The sequence below is a fragment of the Macaca mulatta genome, chromosome 4, assembly GCF_049350105.2.
Source record: "Macaca mulatta isolate MMU2019108-1 chromosome 4, T2T-MMU8v2.0, whole genome shotgun sequence".
In the NCBI taxonomy this organism is placed as follows: Eukaryota; Metazoa; Chordata; class Mammalia; order Primates; family Cercopithecidae; genus Macaca; species Macaca mulatta.
In genome coordinates this window covers 29,962,963-29,981,538 of record NC_133409.1, presented here as the reverse complement: position 1 = coordinate 29,981,538, position 18,576 = coordinate 29,962,963, and the positions used below count along the sequence as shown (strand labels likewise).

The 18,576-nt window shown below is 43.0% G+C and overlaps 1 protein-coding gene across 2 annotated transcripts in view; it reads right to left on the bottom strand.

Moving 5' to 3' along the window:
- The window catches only part of RNF217 (ring finger protein 217), a 132,215-nt gene extending 114,052 nt beyond the window's left edge, over window positions 1–18,163 (bottom strand). For both annotated transcript variants that reach the window (XM_001107488.5, XM_077999356.1), the window contains exon 1: window positions 16,683–18,163. In XM_001107488.5, the coding sequence (XP_001107488.1) occupies window positions 16,683–17,564 (882 nt within the window). In that variant the 5' untranslated portion in view covers window positions 17,565–18,163. The remainder of the gene's footprint in view (window positions 1–16,682) is intronic.
- Window positions 18,164–18,576: the final 413 nt, after the last annotated feature.

Below are 18,576 nucleotides of genomic sequence, written 5' to 3'. Positions count from 1 at the left end.
GTCCCAGCTACTCGGGAAGGCTGAGGCAGGAGAATGGCGTGAACCCGGGAGACGGAGCTTGCAGTGAGCCGAGATCCGGCCACTGCACTCCAGCCTGGGCGACAGAGCGAGACTCCGTCTCCAGAAAAAAAAAAAAAAAAAAAAAAAAAAAGCATTAATTGTCATGTTACAGCTCAAGCAAACTGTCTGAAGATTTGCCATCATAGTATAAATAAAGTATAATTTCCATGGAGGATCTATACTATCTGACCCTCATATTACCTTTGTAAGTCATCCCCTTCAGGTTCCCATCTGCTCTCTGTGCTACTGCAACCTCACTACCTCCCTCAGTTGTTAAAACGTGCCATGCCTGTGCCCACCCCAGGCTTTGCACACTTGCTCAGGTGCCTCTGCCTTTGGTGCTCTGCACTGTGCTGGTATCTGTTCTGCTGACTCTTGCTGTCACCATTCCGCTCTCACCTTCCTACCTGTATTTGCCACACTGCCTTTCTGAACCCCTCTCCAGTCATGGTCACTTGCACACCCTCTCTATTTCCACATGCTTGCTCACTTAGAGAGCTGCCCACCCCTAACTCCTTTCTCCTACCCTCCCTATGCAGCAACAACCATTTTTCAGACAATAGCCAAGTTCTAACTTTTTCTACTCCTACAAAGACAGCTTTCTCTTCCTAGAACACCTTAAGTCAACAATCAGCATCACATAATTGATAGTAACAGAGGACAGACAAATTTATAGGCAGACAGGGTCAGGTCCCTGGTGAAACCTGACCTTCAAGTCAAGACAGCTTGAAGCCTGAAAACCAAACTGCCAGCTCTGGATAGAGTCAATGACCAGAGTGAGAACTTCTATCACCATCTTACACTCTCTCTCGACCGGTTTCTTCTGGATGATACCTGTTAGCCAATCGAATGGTGCTTTTTCCAAAGACCACCCATGGACCAATCAGCATGCATTCCCACATTCCACGCCCATAAAAACCTTGGACTCAGCCACACAGGCAGAAAGCGGAACTGCTTTCAGGGTCCCTTTTCAGCTGACAGCTTTGCTTCTGTTGCTCAATAAAATTATTCTCTGCCTTACTCAGTCTCTGATGTCCATGTACCTTATTCCTCTCGGTCACGGGACAACAGCCCAGACTTGCCGGGCTGTGGGCAGTGAGAACAAATGAGTTGTAACCCTCAAATTCACCAAGTTGCAGGCACCAGGAATGAATGATCTGTAATCCTCCCTTTTTCCCACTAAGCTGTCGGCAACAAGTATAAAGGAGCTGTAGCACACTCCTGCTTGTCAGACCATGGGAGAAAGAAAGCTGTAACATGTTCCCGCTCACTGAGCTATGGGAGTGAATAGCTGTAACACTTTTGGGAACTCAGATGTTGGGACTCCACAAGCAAGAGCTGCAACACCCCTTGGGGCTCCACAGTTGCTGGCATCTCTGAGTTATCAGGAGCCACCGCATTCCCCTCATCTAGTTGCTGGCACCCAAGGCGGAAGCTTCTCACAGCATGCCTGGTTGATCCATGGGTTGAGCGCAGAGCCATGGTGGGCACAGGATCTGGTCTGGGGCACAAGCAGAATGCAGCCTGCCAGGCTGAGCAGGTGGAGCAAGCCCAGCAGGCCCTGAGCGAGGCCCATGCAGAGGCAGCGGTGGCCAAAGAGATTTCTGACTGGTGAAGAAGCACAGAAGGAATCCTGTAACACAATTTATTCATATACATGGCCCAATATTTGCCTGGAGAGCTTTATTTTAACCTACTGAAGTTCTAAACTTCCTAAGAAGCTGGACCATGGACTACTCTATAGGGACACATTGTTTCTTTTTATCATAATGATTAGCATGGGGCTAAGCAACTATTTTGTGCTCAGTATGTTTTTATAAATTTTTTTATCATTTTATCTTTAACAGAATAAGAATATGCCAGCTTCCCTCCCTTTTGAGTCTCTTAAACCAACTGTATACTAGAGAACAGATCTGCCATGGTTTAACTACAGTAAAAAGAAGGAAAGTCTTAGCCAGTGGAAGAAAAGATTTCTCTATGTAAAATCTCTGCAACTCACTAATAACCTGAACATGTGCTTCAATTTGCTTTTTCAGAAGAGGTGATGAGATTAACAGTAATTTCTCCATCTTGTCTCAGTCACAGTCTTATGACTAGAAGCAGACATTTTATGATATGACTGTGCAGGGTTAAGGGTAGTTTATGGCCACAGGGCAGTATGTTGTTAACGAGGCTGTGAGGAGACTGCCTGCTTGACCTTGACCTCCTTACCACCCTAAGCAAACCAACAGAGCTCTGTCAAATCCATTTAGATTGTAATAAGCCAAAAGCATATTAGAACAGAGCAATCTCAATGCTCCCATGATTTTTTTCAGCATCTTAATTTTAATACATGAATTAATGATATAAAACATTTTGCTGTCACCAGTAATTGTGAAAGCAATGTTTTAGAACTGGCTTCATTATTTTATAATCTTTGTTCAGCATTTAGTGATCCTAAGCTTCTAAGGTCTATGTACAAATTTATTTCAGTACTTTGTTTTAACAACTATTATAACTGAAAAGACACTTCATATAGGCAAAGAGATGCAAAAGTATGCACTGTTGCTTGTGCTTTCTAAATCATTATACTTACTTTGGTGTCTCATCTATCAATTATGCAAAGGTTGTTGCTGAAATTCAGCTAGTACATTCGTGCTTTCCCTGATGTCAATCTTGCAGCTAGTCAGAAAGTGTTAATGTTTTATATTATTTTAAAAAAAGGTTAAAAACTCTCTCTGAAGCTCTTCATTTGGATGATTTTTAAGCAGGATGGAAAATTCTGATTCCAAGTTTTTAGTTTGTAGACATACTAGTGATTTTAAAGAGAAAAACATGTATGAACAGTTTGTTTTCAAAAATACTGAGAACAAACAAAAAAAATGAGCAAAGTGTCAGAAAAAAATTACTATCCTTTCAGGGTTTTCCTGCTCAGCATTCCTTCTAAGCTTTCCCTTCATCTCGAAGGAAAAGCCTCAATGATTCAAAAGGTGACATAATAAAAACTAAGAACAAAGGAAAGGTAAACCCAAGGGTTATCTATTCTGGTTGATTTAAGTTACACCTGAAGCCAGATGCATTGGCTCACACCTGTAATCCCTGCACTTTGGGAGGCCTAGGCAGGTGGATCACTTGAGGCCAGGAGTTCGAAACCAGCCTGGTCAACATGGTGAAACCTCATCTCTACAAAAAGCACACACAAAAAAATTAGCTGGGTGTGGTGGTATGCACCTGTAGTCCCAGCTACTCGGGAGGCTGAGGCACAAGAATCACTATGAAGAATCCGTCTCAAAAAATAAATAAATAGGCCAGGCGTGGTGGCTCACGCCTACAATGCCAGCACTTTGGGAGGCCAAGGCAGGTGGATCATGAGGTCAGGAGTTTGAGACCAGCCTGGCTAACATAGTGAAACCCCGTCTCTACTAAAAATACAAAACTTAGCGGGCACCTGTAATCCCCTTTACTCAGGAGGCTGAGGCAGGAGAATTGTTTGAACCCAGGAGATGGAGGTTGCCGTGAGCCGAGATTGCGCCACTGCACTCCAGCCCAAGCGACAGTGTGAGGAAGGCAGGAAGGGAGAGAGAGAGGGAGGGAGGGAGGAGAAACTACACCTGAAATACATGAACTTAACTAGAAATGACTAGGCTTAGATTTTTTTTAATTAAGATCAGCAAATATTCCCCTTGTGACACAAAAATAACTGTGAGAACTTGACAAACAGTATGTATACGTATGTCTATGTATACATATATACATACATACACATATACCATATAGGTTTAACATAAAGCACCAACACTTGAAGACACAGGGAATACTTCTTTCTTTAATTTTAGGAGCCTATTGTTTTCAAAGTGTTTGTTTTAAAAAATATCTTGAGGAGGAAAAATTGTAACATAGGAAAAATATTTTTTAAAAATCTTGAGGCAGAAAAATGATAACATAGGAAAAATAAAACACTGAAGTTAAAACTAGTTAAAAGTAGGATTAAATGAGAATTTGGGGATTGCACCTATTGTTTTCCACCAAGAGCATCTCTGGCAAGAGAATGAAAGTCACTTTTCCCACTTTGCTTATATATTCATATGAAAAAAATGGACTGATTGCGGTGGCTCACACGTGTAATCCCAGCACTTTGGGAGACCCAGGTGGTTAGATCTCTTGAGCCCAGGAGTTCAAGACCGGCCTGGACAACGTGGAAAACTCTATAGCTACTAAAAACAAAAAAAAAACAAAAAATTAGCCAGGTATGGTGGTGCACGCCTGTAGTCCCAGCTATTTGGGAGGCTGAGGTGGGAGGATTGCTTAAGCCTAGAAGGTGGAGGCTGCAGTGAACCATGATTGAGGCACTGCACTCCTGCCCAGGCAACAGAGCAAGACACTGTCTCAATGAATGAATGAATTATTCATTAATTAATTACTTTCAAAAAGATGGGCTACAATCTGGCCATATGAGAGTCACTTGTGATTTCACCCAATAGCTCTACTTAGACGAACACACATTAATAATACACTAAACTCTAAACATTAGGAAAAATGGCTTACAAGCAATTGTTTCATTTTGCCTGCTGCTTTAAATTGTTAAGCAACTAGGGGAAAAGCTGTGGTGATTAAACTTGCCACATACAACTCAGAGCTCATGAGTTTCATGAACACTGAGTATGGCCAATAATCATGTAAGGAAAGAAAGCAAGAATCAACACCACAAAAGGGAAGCAATTTGCCAGGTACCCTATAATTAAGTTTTGAATCTTACAGTAGAGAATATTATTGAGGCAAATAGCTTAGAAAGATTTACAAAGGGATTAGTCATTCACATGAATGAAAAAGCCCAGAATTTAGTTACCTGAGCCAGGGGGCAAAGGTGGAGTGGGGCAAACATCATAAAAGCAACATGCCTCCTCTGTTCCAGAGAATACAGATCTCTAACAGGAAGAAACTCGAAGACAACATACATGCTTCTGGAAATTTAAACAGCTATCTATTCAAGAAGATACAGGTCACACGATAACATCACCCACACAAACTAGAATACCACAAACAAACAGTAGGCCAATTTCACAAAGATTGACTAGGGTGGTTAATTCTGCAGTGTCATTAGATACAATACTATTTCTATACAAAATATATCTAGACTACAAAAAAAAATCTGTTACATGAACTCCTTTTATTCAGAAAGATAGTGCTAAGCTTTTCAAATATTTTAACTGTAGCTGAAGCTGTAATTTTGATATACTCTAATGGAAAGGAAATTATGCTATACAGAATAAGATTAAGTGTTGTTAATCAGAATTATTGGAAGCTGACCCTGACACCTTGACATATTTCAATTACAGTGGAAATACTTAAAATATTTAATTTTAAAAGAGAATAGCTTTCACATAAGTTTTCTTTAAAACTACGTGAATCTGTATTACTAAATTATTTAAAGATAAAGCACAAAAACACACCAACAAAGTATTTACTAATAGAATGATATGAATTGGAAATATTTAAGGAAATGATAGAAAATATATAATTTTTTTAAATTAAAATTCAGGCTCGAAAGCTAATTCACCACATTCTTGATTTTTCTCTTAAGTAGTGGAGGTTTTAAAATATGGCCCCAAATTCTCTGACACTTGCCCACAATAAATTGGGGTCAATGTCCCTTCCCCTTGAATCTGGGCAGGCTCATCACTGCCTCACCGAAGTGATGCTGAGGGACTTCCAAACTTCGGGCAGAAAATGTCATGCAGTTTCCACATCCCTTGGGATGCTGGCTCCAGGTGAGGCCAATCTGCAAGTAAGAAGCTCTGTGACTGCCATGCCGGCAAGGCCATGTGTGGGCACTCTGTAGACAGCCACAGCTGAGCTCACTGACAGCAGCCGGCATCAGCTGCCAGCCAAGCAAGTGACCTGACATCTGACTACAACTGCATGAGAAATCCCGAAGGTGAACTGACTGGCTGAGGCCTTCCCAAATCCTGACCCACAATGTCATCATCAAAATAAAATGGTGTTTTTGTTTGTTTTTTTAATGTTCGTAGGTTCTGGAAGAATCTGTTAAACAGGAGACAGTAACCAGAACAGGTATTGGAATTAAAGAAGACACACCTCAGTGACAGACGGGATGCTAGCATAAAGACTCAGGCCACAGTAGTTCACTGGATTGATGCAAAAGTCATTGCAGTTTCTGCCATTACTTTTGCACCAATCTAAATGAATGCATTGTAGAATAATATGTCAAAAGTTCAGATTAAAAGAGTTACCTTACTTTTTATAGCAAACATAATTTATTTTCAATCATTCACTCTCTTCTGGGCTCTGTGCTAGGTGCTAATTACGAAAGTAGCTCGGCCGGGCGCGGTGGCTGAAGCCTGTAATCCCAGCACTTTGGGAGGCCGAGACGGGCGGATCACGAGGTCAGAAGATCGAGACCATCCTGGCTAACACGATGAAACCCCATCTCTACTAAAAAATACAAAAAACTAGCCGGGCGAGGTGGTGGGCGCCTGTAGTCCCAGCTACTCGGGAGGCTGAGGCAGGAGAATGGCGTAAACCCGGGAGGCGAAGCTTGCAGTGAGCTGAGATCCGGCCACTGCACTCCAGCCTGGAGGACAGAGCGAGACTCCGTCTCAAAAAAAAAAAAAAAAAAGAAAAAAGAAAAAAGAAAGTAGCTCAAAGAATAATGGGGGAGCATTGACGTAATAAACATCAAATTATCACATACCATTTAATTATAAAAAGAGGTAAATACAGTGGTGGCAGAGGAAAAAGGACTCTAAGAACCTTAACAGGACTAACTCAGTCTGGTGATATAAGGAAGACTGAGTCAGTGAACTGAAATTAACCATGAGAAGAATACTCTGGAGGGAGGAGAGCTGGAGTGACAGAAGAAGGGACTGAAGAAGATGCAGAAGCCAAATCTTACCCACAGTGTTATGAGTTGGAATCTCTATGTGAAGCAATGAGGAGGTCTTACAGGTTTTTAAACAAGAAAATGAAATATTCAAATTTTCATTTAAAGATATCACTTTGCCTATCCAAATAGTTTACATATTGACAATATTAGCTTCTATTGTATTATTTATTTGTGGAATAAATTTAAACATCCACTCTACTTATAGAGTCTATATAACACACAAAGTGTTAGGAAATTAGGGAAAAAAATTACATGCATCAAGCTTTGTAGTCTAATGGAACCACAGAGCAGGAAACAGGCGATTTAAATACAGGGAAACAAGAATAATTGTATAGAAGATTCCTATATAGTTTGATAACCTTAGGTAAAGAGGGTTATCAAAGAATATAGGAAGGATGCTTAATCAGAGGGTCAAGAAGATTCTCCCAGAAGAATGTCTAAGCTGAACTAGCAGAATGAGTGTGAATGGGGCAAAGAGAGGGCAGCAAGGAAAGAAAGAGGATTCCCCTAAGACAAAACTTCATGTCACTAAAGGCAAAGGCTCATAATTCAGAGTCATGGAGCATTCAAAGAAGAAGAAATTTAATATCTCTATAGGTGTCGTGGGACAGTTGAGAAAGAAATCTCGGAGGGACACACAGGAGTCAGAATGCACAGGGACATAAAGATATTGTTATAAAGTTTAAATTCTAATTTATTAGCAAGAAGCAGGTGTTGAAAGGCTAGGAAGGTGAGTGCCAAGACTGGTCCAGCATTTTATAAAGAACCCTCCGGCATATGTGTGGACAGTAAGTCGGAGAGAGTCAAGAGAGCATCACTGGGACCAAGTAGGAAACTCTCATAAGAATCCAGGAGAGAAATGGTAGAGGCTGAGCAAGTGAAATGACAGCAGAAACAGAAAACGGTAGAGAGTACAGATATATTTTAAAGATGTAGAATTGAAAGGACCTGGTGATTAATTAGATGTGGGAGATAAGGGAAAAGAATAGCTCAGTGATGACCCCCAAGTTTCTGACCTGGGTACAATTACTGGAAACGGAATCTCAAAAAAGAAGCAAGGCTTTGAGCACGTGGCAAAGAAGGGGAGGAAAGGGGGGTTTAGTTTTGAGAAGTTTAAGGTGCCTATGTATGGGACATCCACTACAGTTGTTCAGGAGAGAGATGGCTATATAATACTGTTGACTGGGGATAGAGATAAAGATTTGGGAACCAACAACAGGTAGGTGTTAGTTGAAACCATGAGAGTGGGTAAGATGGCCCCACTAACAGTATACAAAGTGAGAAGAGAAGAGGTTTAGCACAGGACCACGCAGGCAGCAACATTAAGAGATGGTAATTAATACAAGAAAGTTCTAACAAAAGGAATGACCAGAAACTTAGGAAGAAAACAGGAGAGTATGCTGCCATTAAAACTCAACAGTAAATCGGCCAGGCCCCGTGGCTCATGCCTGTAATCTCAGCACTTCAGGAGGCCGAGGCGGGAGGATCACCAGGTCAAGAGATCAAGACCATACTGGCCAACCTGGTGAAACCCCGTCTCTACTAAAAATACAAAAATTAGCTGAGCGTGGTGGCGCGCGCCTGTAGTCCCAATTACTCCGAAGGCTGAGGTAGGAGAATCGCTTGAGCCTGGGAGGTGGAGGTTTCAGTGAGCCGAGATCACGCCACTGCGCTCCACCCTGGTGACAGAGTGAGACTCCATCTCAAACAAAACAAAACAAAACAAAAAAACTTAACAGTAAATCATATCAAATCATAGCTTTCCTAAGCCAAATTCCTCTTCACTTCCTTACATGAAGATGAGACTGAGTTTGGCTGTAATCTCTAGATCTAAGCGTGAATGGGAGCCTTTCACTTCCTCAAAACATGTAATTAAGTGTCTTCTCCTTCTTGGATTGGAAGACTTGTGCTTTTTGTACAATATGTGTATCAACTTAAAAGAAAAAGAAAAAGACAGGTTTACCTTATAAATGAGATAATCAATTTAAAGAATGCAAAAAAGCCATAGGTTTTGAGCCAAACATCTGAATTTCACTTCCACCTTTGCCATTCCCTTGCTTTGAAATTTTGGGCAAGTTATTTAATCTCTCTAACCTTGAGTTCCCTCATATAACATTCTACTACCTGCAGTACAAAAACAGAGTTGTTCCTGTTCTCTTGAACCCACTCTAACCTGAAAACCATCTCACGGCTGCCAATGAAAACAGCACTAGGCTCACAGTTACCAATAAACTCCTTGTTGGGAAATCTGACGGTCAATTTCAAACCTCATCCTGCTGGAACTATCAGAAGCATTAGACACAGATCATTATCCCTTTTAAAACACTGTCTTTGACTTCTGGGTAAGTACTCTCAGTACTCTTCTTGCCTAATTAGCTCACTCCCTTTTAGACTCTTTGCTTGTTCTTTCTGATGTCCCAGACTCCATATTCGTGAACACTGGAATGCTCGGACTCAATCTCCTATCCTTCTTCTCTAGCTAGTGACACTCCACAGGTGACCTCATCCAGTCATTAAATACCATCTATATGCCATCTACGTTCAAATGTATATCTTCTGCTTAGATCTCTCTTCTGAATGCCAGACACCAACTGCCTACTCAACATCCCTTCATGAATGTCTAAACGGCATGTCAAATTTCTCATTCTCCCTAAACCTAGTCCTCCTACACTATTCCTCATCTTATTAAACGGCAACCCCAGTTTTCTAATTGCTTGGGCTCAGAACCTGACTCATGCTTGACTCTTTTTCTCTCATCCCACGTGCAATCACTGGCATTCTGTCAGTTCTAACCTCACAATATATTCCAAATTCCACCAGTTCAAACCACGTTCGCCTGTATCACTCTAGTCTGAATTGTATTGTCTCTCCTTTGATTTATTCCATAGTCTTCTAACTGATCTTTTTACTTCCAGTCTTGACTCCTACAGTATATTTTCCACAAAGAGATGGAGTAATCTCTTTTAAAGGGAAAGGCATATTTGGTTAGTCTTTTGCTCAGTATCTTCTTACAAGATCTTACTTTAGGGAAATGAAGATACTTGATGGGCTTAATCCCTGCCCGACCAGCTTTCCCCACTCCTTCTGCTGTATTCTTTTTAGCACTGCCCACTTCATTCTCTATGCTTCAGCCATGCAGATCTCCTTATAATTCCTGGAAACTCGCAAGTATGCCCCTACCTTTGGAACTTTACACCTTATAATTCTATTAGATATATTCATGGTTTGTTCCTTCATTTGCATCACGAAGATCTCTTCTCAAAAGTCCCTTCCTAAAACATATCCTCCCTGACGTCTCCCCCCAAAACTATAAAGTTGTCAAGGAAAATCCCTCCCCAATATCACCTTTCCCTTATTTCTCCTTCTCCATAGCCCTTATTATCTCCTAATATGCTAAATAATTTACTTATCTCATTGTCCATCTCCACAGCCTAGCATATAATTCCATGAGGTCAGGAGCTTTAAATGTTTTAGTTTCTTGTATCCCCGGAGCCTAAAACAGTGCCTTATATGTAATAAGTATTTAATATGTAAATGAATTAAAATTAAATGAAAATACATGTAAGAATGTTTACAAGATAGATGTCCAATAAATGGTTTTTCTTACTGTTTGTAAAAACTTACAAATTCAAGTGCAATTATCCAAAAATTGGTGGGGCAAATAGTAGTGATAAAGTTGATAGAGAACGATATAAACCAGGAGCCATTCTCCCACACACATTGAAGTTTTAAAGCAAAACTTCAATTTGGGAAGTTTCATTTTGTTTATAATGTAAAACCCTTCTGACAAACTGAATTTGAAAAAAATAAATATTTTAAGTATGTCATGAATGATCCAAAACAAACTGAGCAAAACTGTGTTTTCTTTTAAATAAAGGCAGAAAATATTTTGAAATGAACAAAATACATACATCTTTATATTTACTAATATATTTTCAGCAATCAAAAATAGTTGAGAAATATTTATATTAAGAAATGAGTAACAGATTTATAACTTTGGATTAAACATAACAGAAGGAGTAGTAAGATTAATAAAAAGATAGCTGGTGTCCCAGAACTGGCTTAATAAAAATCTCCCAGAGAGAAAGAAGATCCATAGCTGTCTGGTAACTTTTTTTTAAAAAAGTTTATTTATGCCATCAGATAAAGCTGGGAAAAATACTGCCAACAAGGCTATAAGATGGTTCCTTTAGAACATTTAACACATTTATAGAGTATCTCATGGTGCTTGTCATACAGGTAGCCCAATAAATGCTTGTTAAATGCACAAAAAGTACACTGATAAGTGAAAAATTATAAGAAATTACCGCTCAGGTATGCCTACCTTGTCCATCACAAACCCGTAATAAAAAACTGAGAGTTTAAATTCTAATGATCTCTTTTTTATGTCTTTTGTATCAGGAGTTAAGGAAGAGCCTTCAGGTATAAAAGCTGAGCTCTACTCTAGGAGGGAAAAATCACACTCTAAAGGTATCAGCTGATGCCTTAGGTCAGTAGTACTTGTAATGTTATTTGAGATATTTTAGGCAGTGGAACGCAATGCAAGGTTCCTCTATGTAGTCTCATCTCCAGACAACTGAAAGAGAAAGGAAATACCCATGCAACATGCCTCGGAAAAAGTTCTGCTGGCCCCAGGGCTTAGCATTTGACAGAGGATTCCTCTAGAGAAATCAAATGGCAATTAAAATCAGATTTCAAAAAGTAAAAGAACAAGGGAAAGAAAAAAGAAAAATTATTAAAGAGCAATGATGTAGAGAGTGGAGGAAAATAATGGAATGAGTAAGGCATGAAAGCAAATGTTACTACACCCCCAGACACACACACACACACACACACACACATTTTGCACACAGAAGGATAAGTTTAAATATGCCTTAATTCCCACTTTTCAAATTTTTAGAGTGACTTCAACGAATTTCAGTCTCGTATTATTCTTTACATTTTCAGGACTACCAAAACCATGACGGGCATGACAGGTTCTATAAATTCACCTGTGTGAAGACAACTGCATTCAAACTCAACACTGAACATGATGGTTTCTAAAAATATGCAGGGTGCTTTAAGGTTTAAAGGAAATGAATTTATGGGGCCAGGATCAGTGGCTCATGCCTGTAATCCCCGAGCACTTTGGGAGTCCAAGGCAGGTGGATCACCTGAGGTCAGGAGTTCGAGACCAGCCTGGCCAACATGGTGAAACCCTGTCTCTGCTAAAAATACAAAAAATTAGCTGGGCTTGGTGGCATGCACCTGTAATCCCAGCTACTCGGGAGGTTGAAGCAGGAGAATCGCTTGAACCCGGGAGGCAAAGGTTGCAGTGAGCCGAGATCAAGACATTGCACTCCAGCCTGGGGGACAAGAGCAAGACTCTGTCTCAAAGAAAAAAAAAAAAAAAAGAATCTATGTTACACTTTTACCCATGAAGATTTGGATGACTCATAATTTAATAATAGGATATATAAGCTTTCACCTCTGGGTCACTGATTCTAGGGTGACTACAGTAGACAGTCATTTTAGGACTTTATCATCTAGCAGCTGTTTTGTTCACAATCTGTAGAAGAAATGTGTTGCTTGTATCTATTAATACTCATTGGACAGGTGTATACATTCCATGTTATATGCGTCTGCCAATCTCTAGCACTTTTAGGCAGAGTGGTGGAATCCACAACAGCTGTCACCTTTAGCAAGCCCTTTGGCATCCTCATTTCTCGTCCTTTCTTCATCTAAAATACTAAATATTAATATTTCATATTTATGACAGATTTTTCTCTCTAAACCAAATCATAAAAGAAAGATTATCTGTGGAGGATTTCTGAAATGAACATAGCATCATTCTATGAAACAAAGAAGGCAACAGAAAATATTTCCTCCTAGGAAAATGTGGTAAAGACCAAGCCAGCTGAGAAGACCAATACTGAGAAGGGTTAAGAGACCTGCAGGATATTGCAGGCATCCCTGGGACTACATGCTTTAGCCATATTCACACATGCATACACAGGTCACTGGGAAATGTACTTCTGAAATGAATGTGCCAGCGATTTATGTACATGAGCAATATAATATCAATAATAGAACTATCTCTGTCCTGGAGCTCTACAGCTTCTAAATCAACATCTACTGTGGTGCTAAAGATTTATAATCTATTAGTCCACCCCTTCACCATGACAATCAGAAATCGGATGACACCCACTGCACTGTAAAGTTATTCCACTAAGAAGGGCTCCCTAGCCACAGTCATGGCAATAACTGGAGAAGAACTACGTTTTGAAAAATAAAACTACAATTTTATACACAGCATAGAGGTACTTAAGTCACCATCTAATTTGCTATGTCTATATTGAAATATTGATGACACCTACCAATTGGCCTTTGTCACAGATTAGTCCATGGCACTGGTGAAAACATACTGTCTAAAAATCCACATTCCTGTCTTCCAAGTTCGTATCTTCTTTCAAAGAACTCTGCATCTCCTTTTAGAAAAATATTCATTTAACCAGGCAATAGTCCAACTCACATTTAATATGCATTTTAATGTTGGCATGAAATGTTTAATAGGGACTCTTTTATTTTCTTAAATGATGTTAAATAATGCACTATGTGGCACAAACTAAAAGAAATGGTGGGAAAAAAGTCGCTAATAGCTCTTTATCTCAAATACATCATTTTTTGTAAAGGTTTTAAGAACCTTGAAAGTTTAGGCTTGACACATTTGCTTCTGTCAAACCTAAGAGAACTTTTAAGATGAGAAAGAAAGCACTCACTATGCCCTTTTGATGTGGTTCAGTAGGACAGAAAAATAACCATGCAGTTTGATTTTGTTTTGCTTTGGAACTGGTGGGTTATTACAGATTGTCTGCAATTATATTTCATTGAGGAGGAAATTAAGGCATAGAGAGGTTAAGTGACAGAGAAACACAACCTTTGAGTAGAAGGGACCATAGAATTGCCATAGATCAAAAATATTACAACCACAATCCTGTATTTTCACTCACTGAAAAAGGCTATTTTATGTATAAGCTACAAGTTTATCTAAGCTCTTTAATTCTAAGTTTAATTACAAACTTAGCAAACCTGTTACTTTTGTCCACTTTAAGCCTTTGTCTTTTGTCTTAAATATCAAGAAGCTCAGAACAGAATTTAGTGCCAATGCGGAACACCACTTCCTAGCCTTGGTTTCTGGGGCAATCTCAGGCCTTTCATAAATTCAGTAAGTTCTGGCTGCCCATCTGTTATAGACCAGACAACGCTATAGATGCTAAAGATACAGAAGTGTACAAATCATGTGAAAACTTCTGTCGTGACTTAATGAAGTGTAAGACAGAGTATGTTAGTGCTATGGAGAAAATGAAAAGCAGGAAAAAAGAGAGCGTGTGGGCTGGTCAGTGAAAGTCACAGGGGATGACGTTTGAATATAGCCCTGAAAAGGAGTACAGTGAGCAGATAAGACGGCCATGGAGGGAACCTTCCTGGAACAGGTAAAACCAAGTACAAAAGCCCTGAGGTGAAAGCATGCCCGGTATCTATGACTCATCTTTTTGTTGCTGTTTATTATTTTAAATAATGTATATTATTATTATTATTTTATTTATTTATTTATTTATTTTTTGAGATGGAGTTTCGCTCTGTCACCAGGCTGGAGTGCAATGGTGTGATCCTGGCTCACTGCAACCTCTGCCTCCCGGGTTCAAGCAATTCTCCTGCCTCAGCCTTCCAAGTAGCTGGGATTACACGTATGCGTCACCACGTCACCATGCCCAGTTAATTTTGTATTTTTAGTAGAGACAGGGTTTCACCATATTGGTCAGGCTGGTCTTGAACTCCTCAGGTAATCCACCTACCTCAGCCTCCCAAAGTGCTGGGATTACAGGCGTGAGCCACCACACCCGGCCAATAATGTATATTATTCTTTATTGAAAGTCCCAGCAAATACTTTGGAAGAAGGTTAGGAACATACATACAATCAGAAATGCTGCAGACAAGCTTCAGATACCGTGTCACTGTACAGTAGTTTTTAGTGGTTGTACTGTACACTGCAATGACCACTTGACTATCTCCCTCTGTCTCCCTACCACCATTACTAAAACTTCCTGAAACTAACTTATGAGATTTAATAAAGAAAAAGAAAACTGCTTTGGGGAAAGGGCCCACCATAAGGAAATCAAACTGCTAGTTAAAGTGCCCCAAGCCACAATGACTACCTCCCTTGAATTTCTGGTACGTGTATCCAGCATTTAACAGGAAGTGCTATCTGGAATTGTTACTCTATTGACATCTCATCCCATGCTACCTTGTATTGTTCTTTTGTACACATCTGCTCTCACAGTGACTTCCCTGGAGCCAGGCTTATGTTTTGGAAATGTCTGAATCCCATCACAGGGCAGCGAAATCTGTTTGAGGATGATGGTACAGAAACTACCACAACCAGCAGCAGACATTCCTCCTGTTTTTAAGAATCTCTGTAGATAACGCATGAAAGAAACAACAGTCTCTCAGAGGCTTTTCAATAATCTCCACTATTTCAGCCAACTTACTGTTTATGTAACATACCGTTATAAGTGTCTGTTTGCATTTTCAGTTAGGGACTGTATACACTTTCAGTCTAGACCCAAGCATGAGTTAGACACAAAAAACAGAGGAATCACATGGTATGGAGCCCTGTTCAGTTTGCGCCGGCCAATGTTATTAAAAACACTATGATGTGCAAGGGACTCAACATGAAGCTACCACATATGGGACTCTCAGACATTGTCCAGACAGTCTAACAAGATAAGCAGACACGAAAGAAACAACTTCAGTGCATGTAAGATACTGTGAAAGTATATAAGCAGTGACTTGGAGGGTGAAGCAACGCTTCACAGAAGAGTTGGCACCTGAACACACAGGGTTTTGAAAGATGAATAGGCCTAGGACAATTGGACACAGGATCAAAGGGCATTCAGGATTGTGCAAAACACTGGCAGACACATCACAGATTGAGAACTGCTGGAAGAACGCATTCACCCTCAGTGAAGGAAAGCTGGTCTGGTGCACTCTCCAGCTTTCCAAGAAAAAAACCAAGTTTTCAAATAAAAGCAGAGGACGAAAGTTTCACCAGTACTTGTTTTGAGAAACCTCTTAGCCTCTCTTTGCTTTGTTTTGCTCTTTCTGTTTTGCTTCCCTCTTAAAGAGCGCTGGCTTAAAACCTCAGTGAAAAAAAAGTACTTCAACTTTACTGTGGAAAAAGGAAACTGAAAAGTAGGCAAAGGCCAAGGGATAAATTTTGTTAAACATTCACGCTTTTCTGGAATATATAAATGAAGCAAAATTACAAATTCATGTATCGTGGGTCTAAAATATTTGTTCCAATTCTTTTCTCCACCAGCTCCATAAATATTTATTCTATGCCCACTGCTTGTTAGTTTCTGGGATACCAGGCCGATGAGGCAGTCTCTTGCTCTCCTCCTTTGAGCAAGCTCGTGCTTGCAATCCTGTATAAGAAATAAGAGGAGGGCAAAGACTTGTATCTTGTGCCTTCTACACCTGCCAACCATAGCCTGAAGTTCACAGCAAAGTTAAATTCCAGTTAAGTCAACCAGTGAGGTCAAAAGGCACTTAAATAACAATCGAGACGTGAGAAACTAACAGAGATCCTCAGTAAGTGTGTCCGTCACCTCTTCGTGCGAGCAGGGAGATCAGATTGAGAGCAGGACCTCCTCGCCAGTGATTTGGAATGATAAATGGGAAGAGAAGGGGGTGAAGTTACCTGGGCGCTCAGGTAGACTTTGAGGCACTCCTCGCACACGGCCTTCTTGCAGCAAGGCAGGGGCTTGATGGGCTTGTCTTCCAGGCACACCCGGCACATCAGCACCATGAGGGGCGCATAGGGATCCCCTACACCGCCCAGGCCAGAGTAGGGTGGAGCTCCCAACAGGCTGGGCATGGAGAACGGCTCGGGCGCCAGGTAGAACTCCAGCTCGATGCTGCCGCCGTCGGGGGAGAGGGAATCCGTTGGGAGGGACAGTCGGGGGCTGGGGAAGGAAGAGCGGGTGCTGGGAGGGTTCAGCACTGGCGGAGCCCCAGGTGGCGACGCGGGCGGCGAGAGCTGCTCCGAGGCGGGGGCCTCGGGCAGGTCGCTCTCCACGCAGTACACGGAGCAAAAGACTTGTCTCTTGGCGAGGGGCGGGCGCCGCTGACCCAGCACGTCCAGGACCAGTCCGTCGGCGGCCCCCGCGCGGGTCCTGGGCTCCAGCTCCTCGCCGGGGGGCGCCTCCTGCTGTTCATCCCCTCCCTCTTTTCGATCCCCAGCTTCCTCCTCTTCCTCCTCCAGCTCCAACTGCAGTTGCAAGGTCTGGGGGTTGAGAGGCCCGGTGAGTGCCAGTCCCGCAGGCTGCGCCGGTGCTCGGCTCTTCCTCCAGCCCGGGGCCCCCAGGCTCCTCGCGGGCTCCGGGGCGCTGGTGTCCGCGCAGCCCCAGTCGCTTCCGCAGCCACCGCCGCTCGGTTCGGCGGAGGCGGCGCGCAGCGGGGGTGCCCGGGCGCTGTCCCCCTGAGGCCTCGGGGGCTCAGGGTGGCCCGCAGTGCCACCGGCCAGGGTCTGCGACTCCTGGGGCCCGCCGCCGCCGCTCACCGTGCTCTGCTCCTCGCCCATCGCCGCCCGCGGCCCGCGCCGCCGCTGCCCATCCAGCCGCCGGGACCCCCACCCGGCGCCGGCGGGCAGCGGGGGCAGTGGCTGGGCTCGACTCGCGGCTCCGCTTCTGCTTCCGGGTCCCTCCTCCTGGGCTGGGACGCCCCAAGTCCCCTCCGGGGAGCCCGTGCTCCGGGGCCGAGGCGCGTGGGGAGCCTGGCCCGGCCCGCCGCTCCTCCTCCTCGTACTCTGGCGCGGCCAGGCACCGCCTCGGGGGCGCCGAGGGCCGCTCGCTCTGGGCTCGGGCGCGCCCGCCCCACATGCAGCTCAGGGCGGCGCCGCAGCCCCAGCGAGCCTCGGGCGGGACAGAGGGGTCCCGGTGGAGACTGCCGTCAGTCCCGCGCCATCACCGGTCCCGGCTGCCGGACGCGCGGTCGGAGGGCGGTGGTCAAAGGGTCGAGGGGCCTGTGGCGCCGCCGCGGCGCGCACCAGGAGGTGCAGCCGGAGCGCTGACCAGCCGCAGGGCCCCTGGGGGAGAGGCCGAAGCGGGCGACCTCCCTCTCCCCGCGCTTCACCTACAGCCCTCCTCGCCGCCCCTCACCCCACCCCTTTGGTGCACACCTCCCCACACGTACACACGCGGGCAGGCACCCGCGCGCACACACACACACGCACACCCTGAGTGGGTGTGATCTAAGAGCTGAGATGCGCTCTCTCGCCCAGAGTTCACACTCGGCCTCAACAAAACCCTCAAAGCAGGCAGGCACCCCTTTGGTCTCCGCATTCAGTAGAACTTCCTACAAAACTACTAAACACTCAGCTCTGGAATTAGAAAACGCTGGCTATTTAGGATGTCGAGTTCAGAGAAATAATGCTAACGATTATGAATTCTAAATGCTGTATATTACACCTCTGTTTTTCTGCCTAGTGGAGTAGAAAGAATCTTTGAAACCCATAAATAATCGAAAAAGTACTTTCGATCGACTCCTCCAACTGTAATCCTTACAAGAGTGGGTAACTAATTTAAGATTTGTCC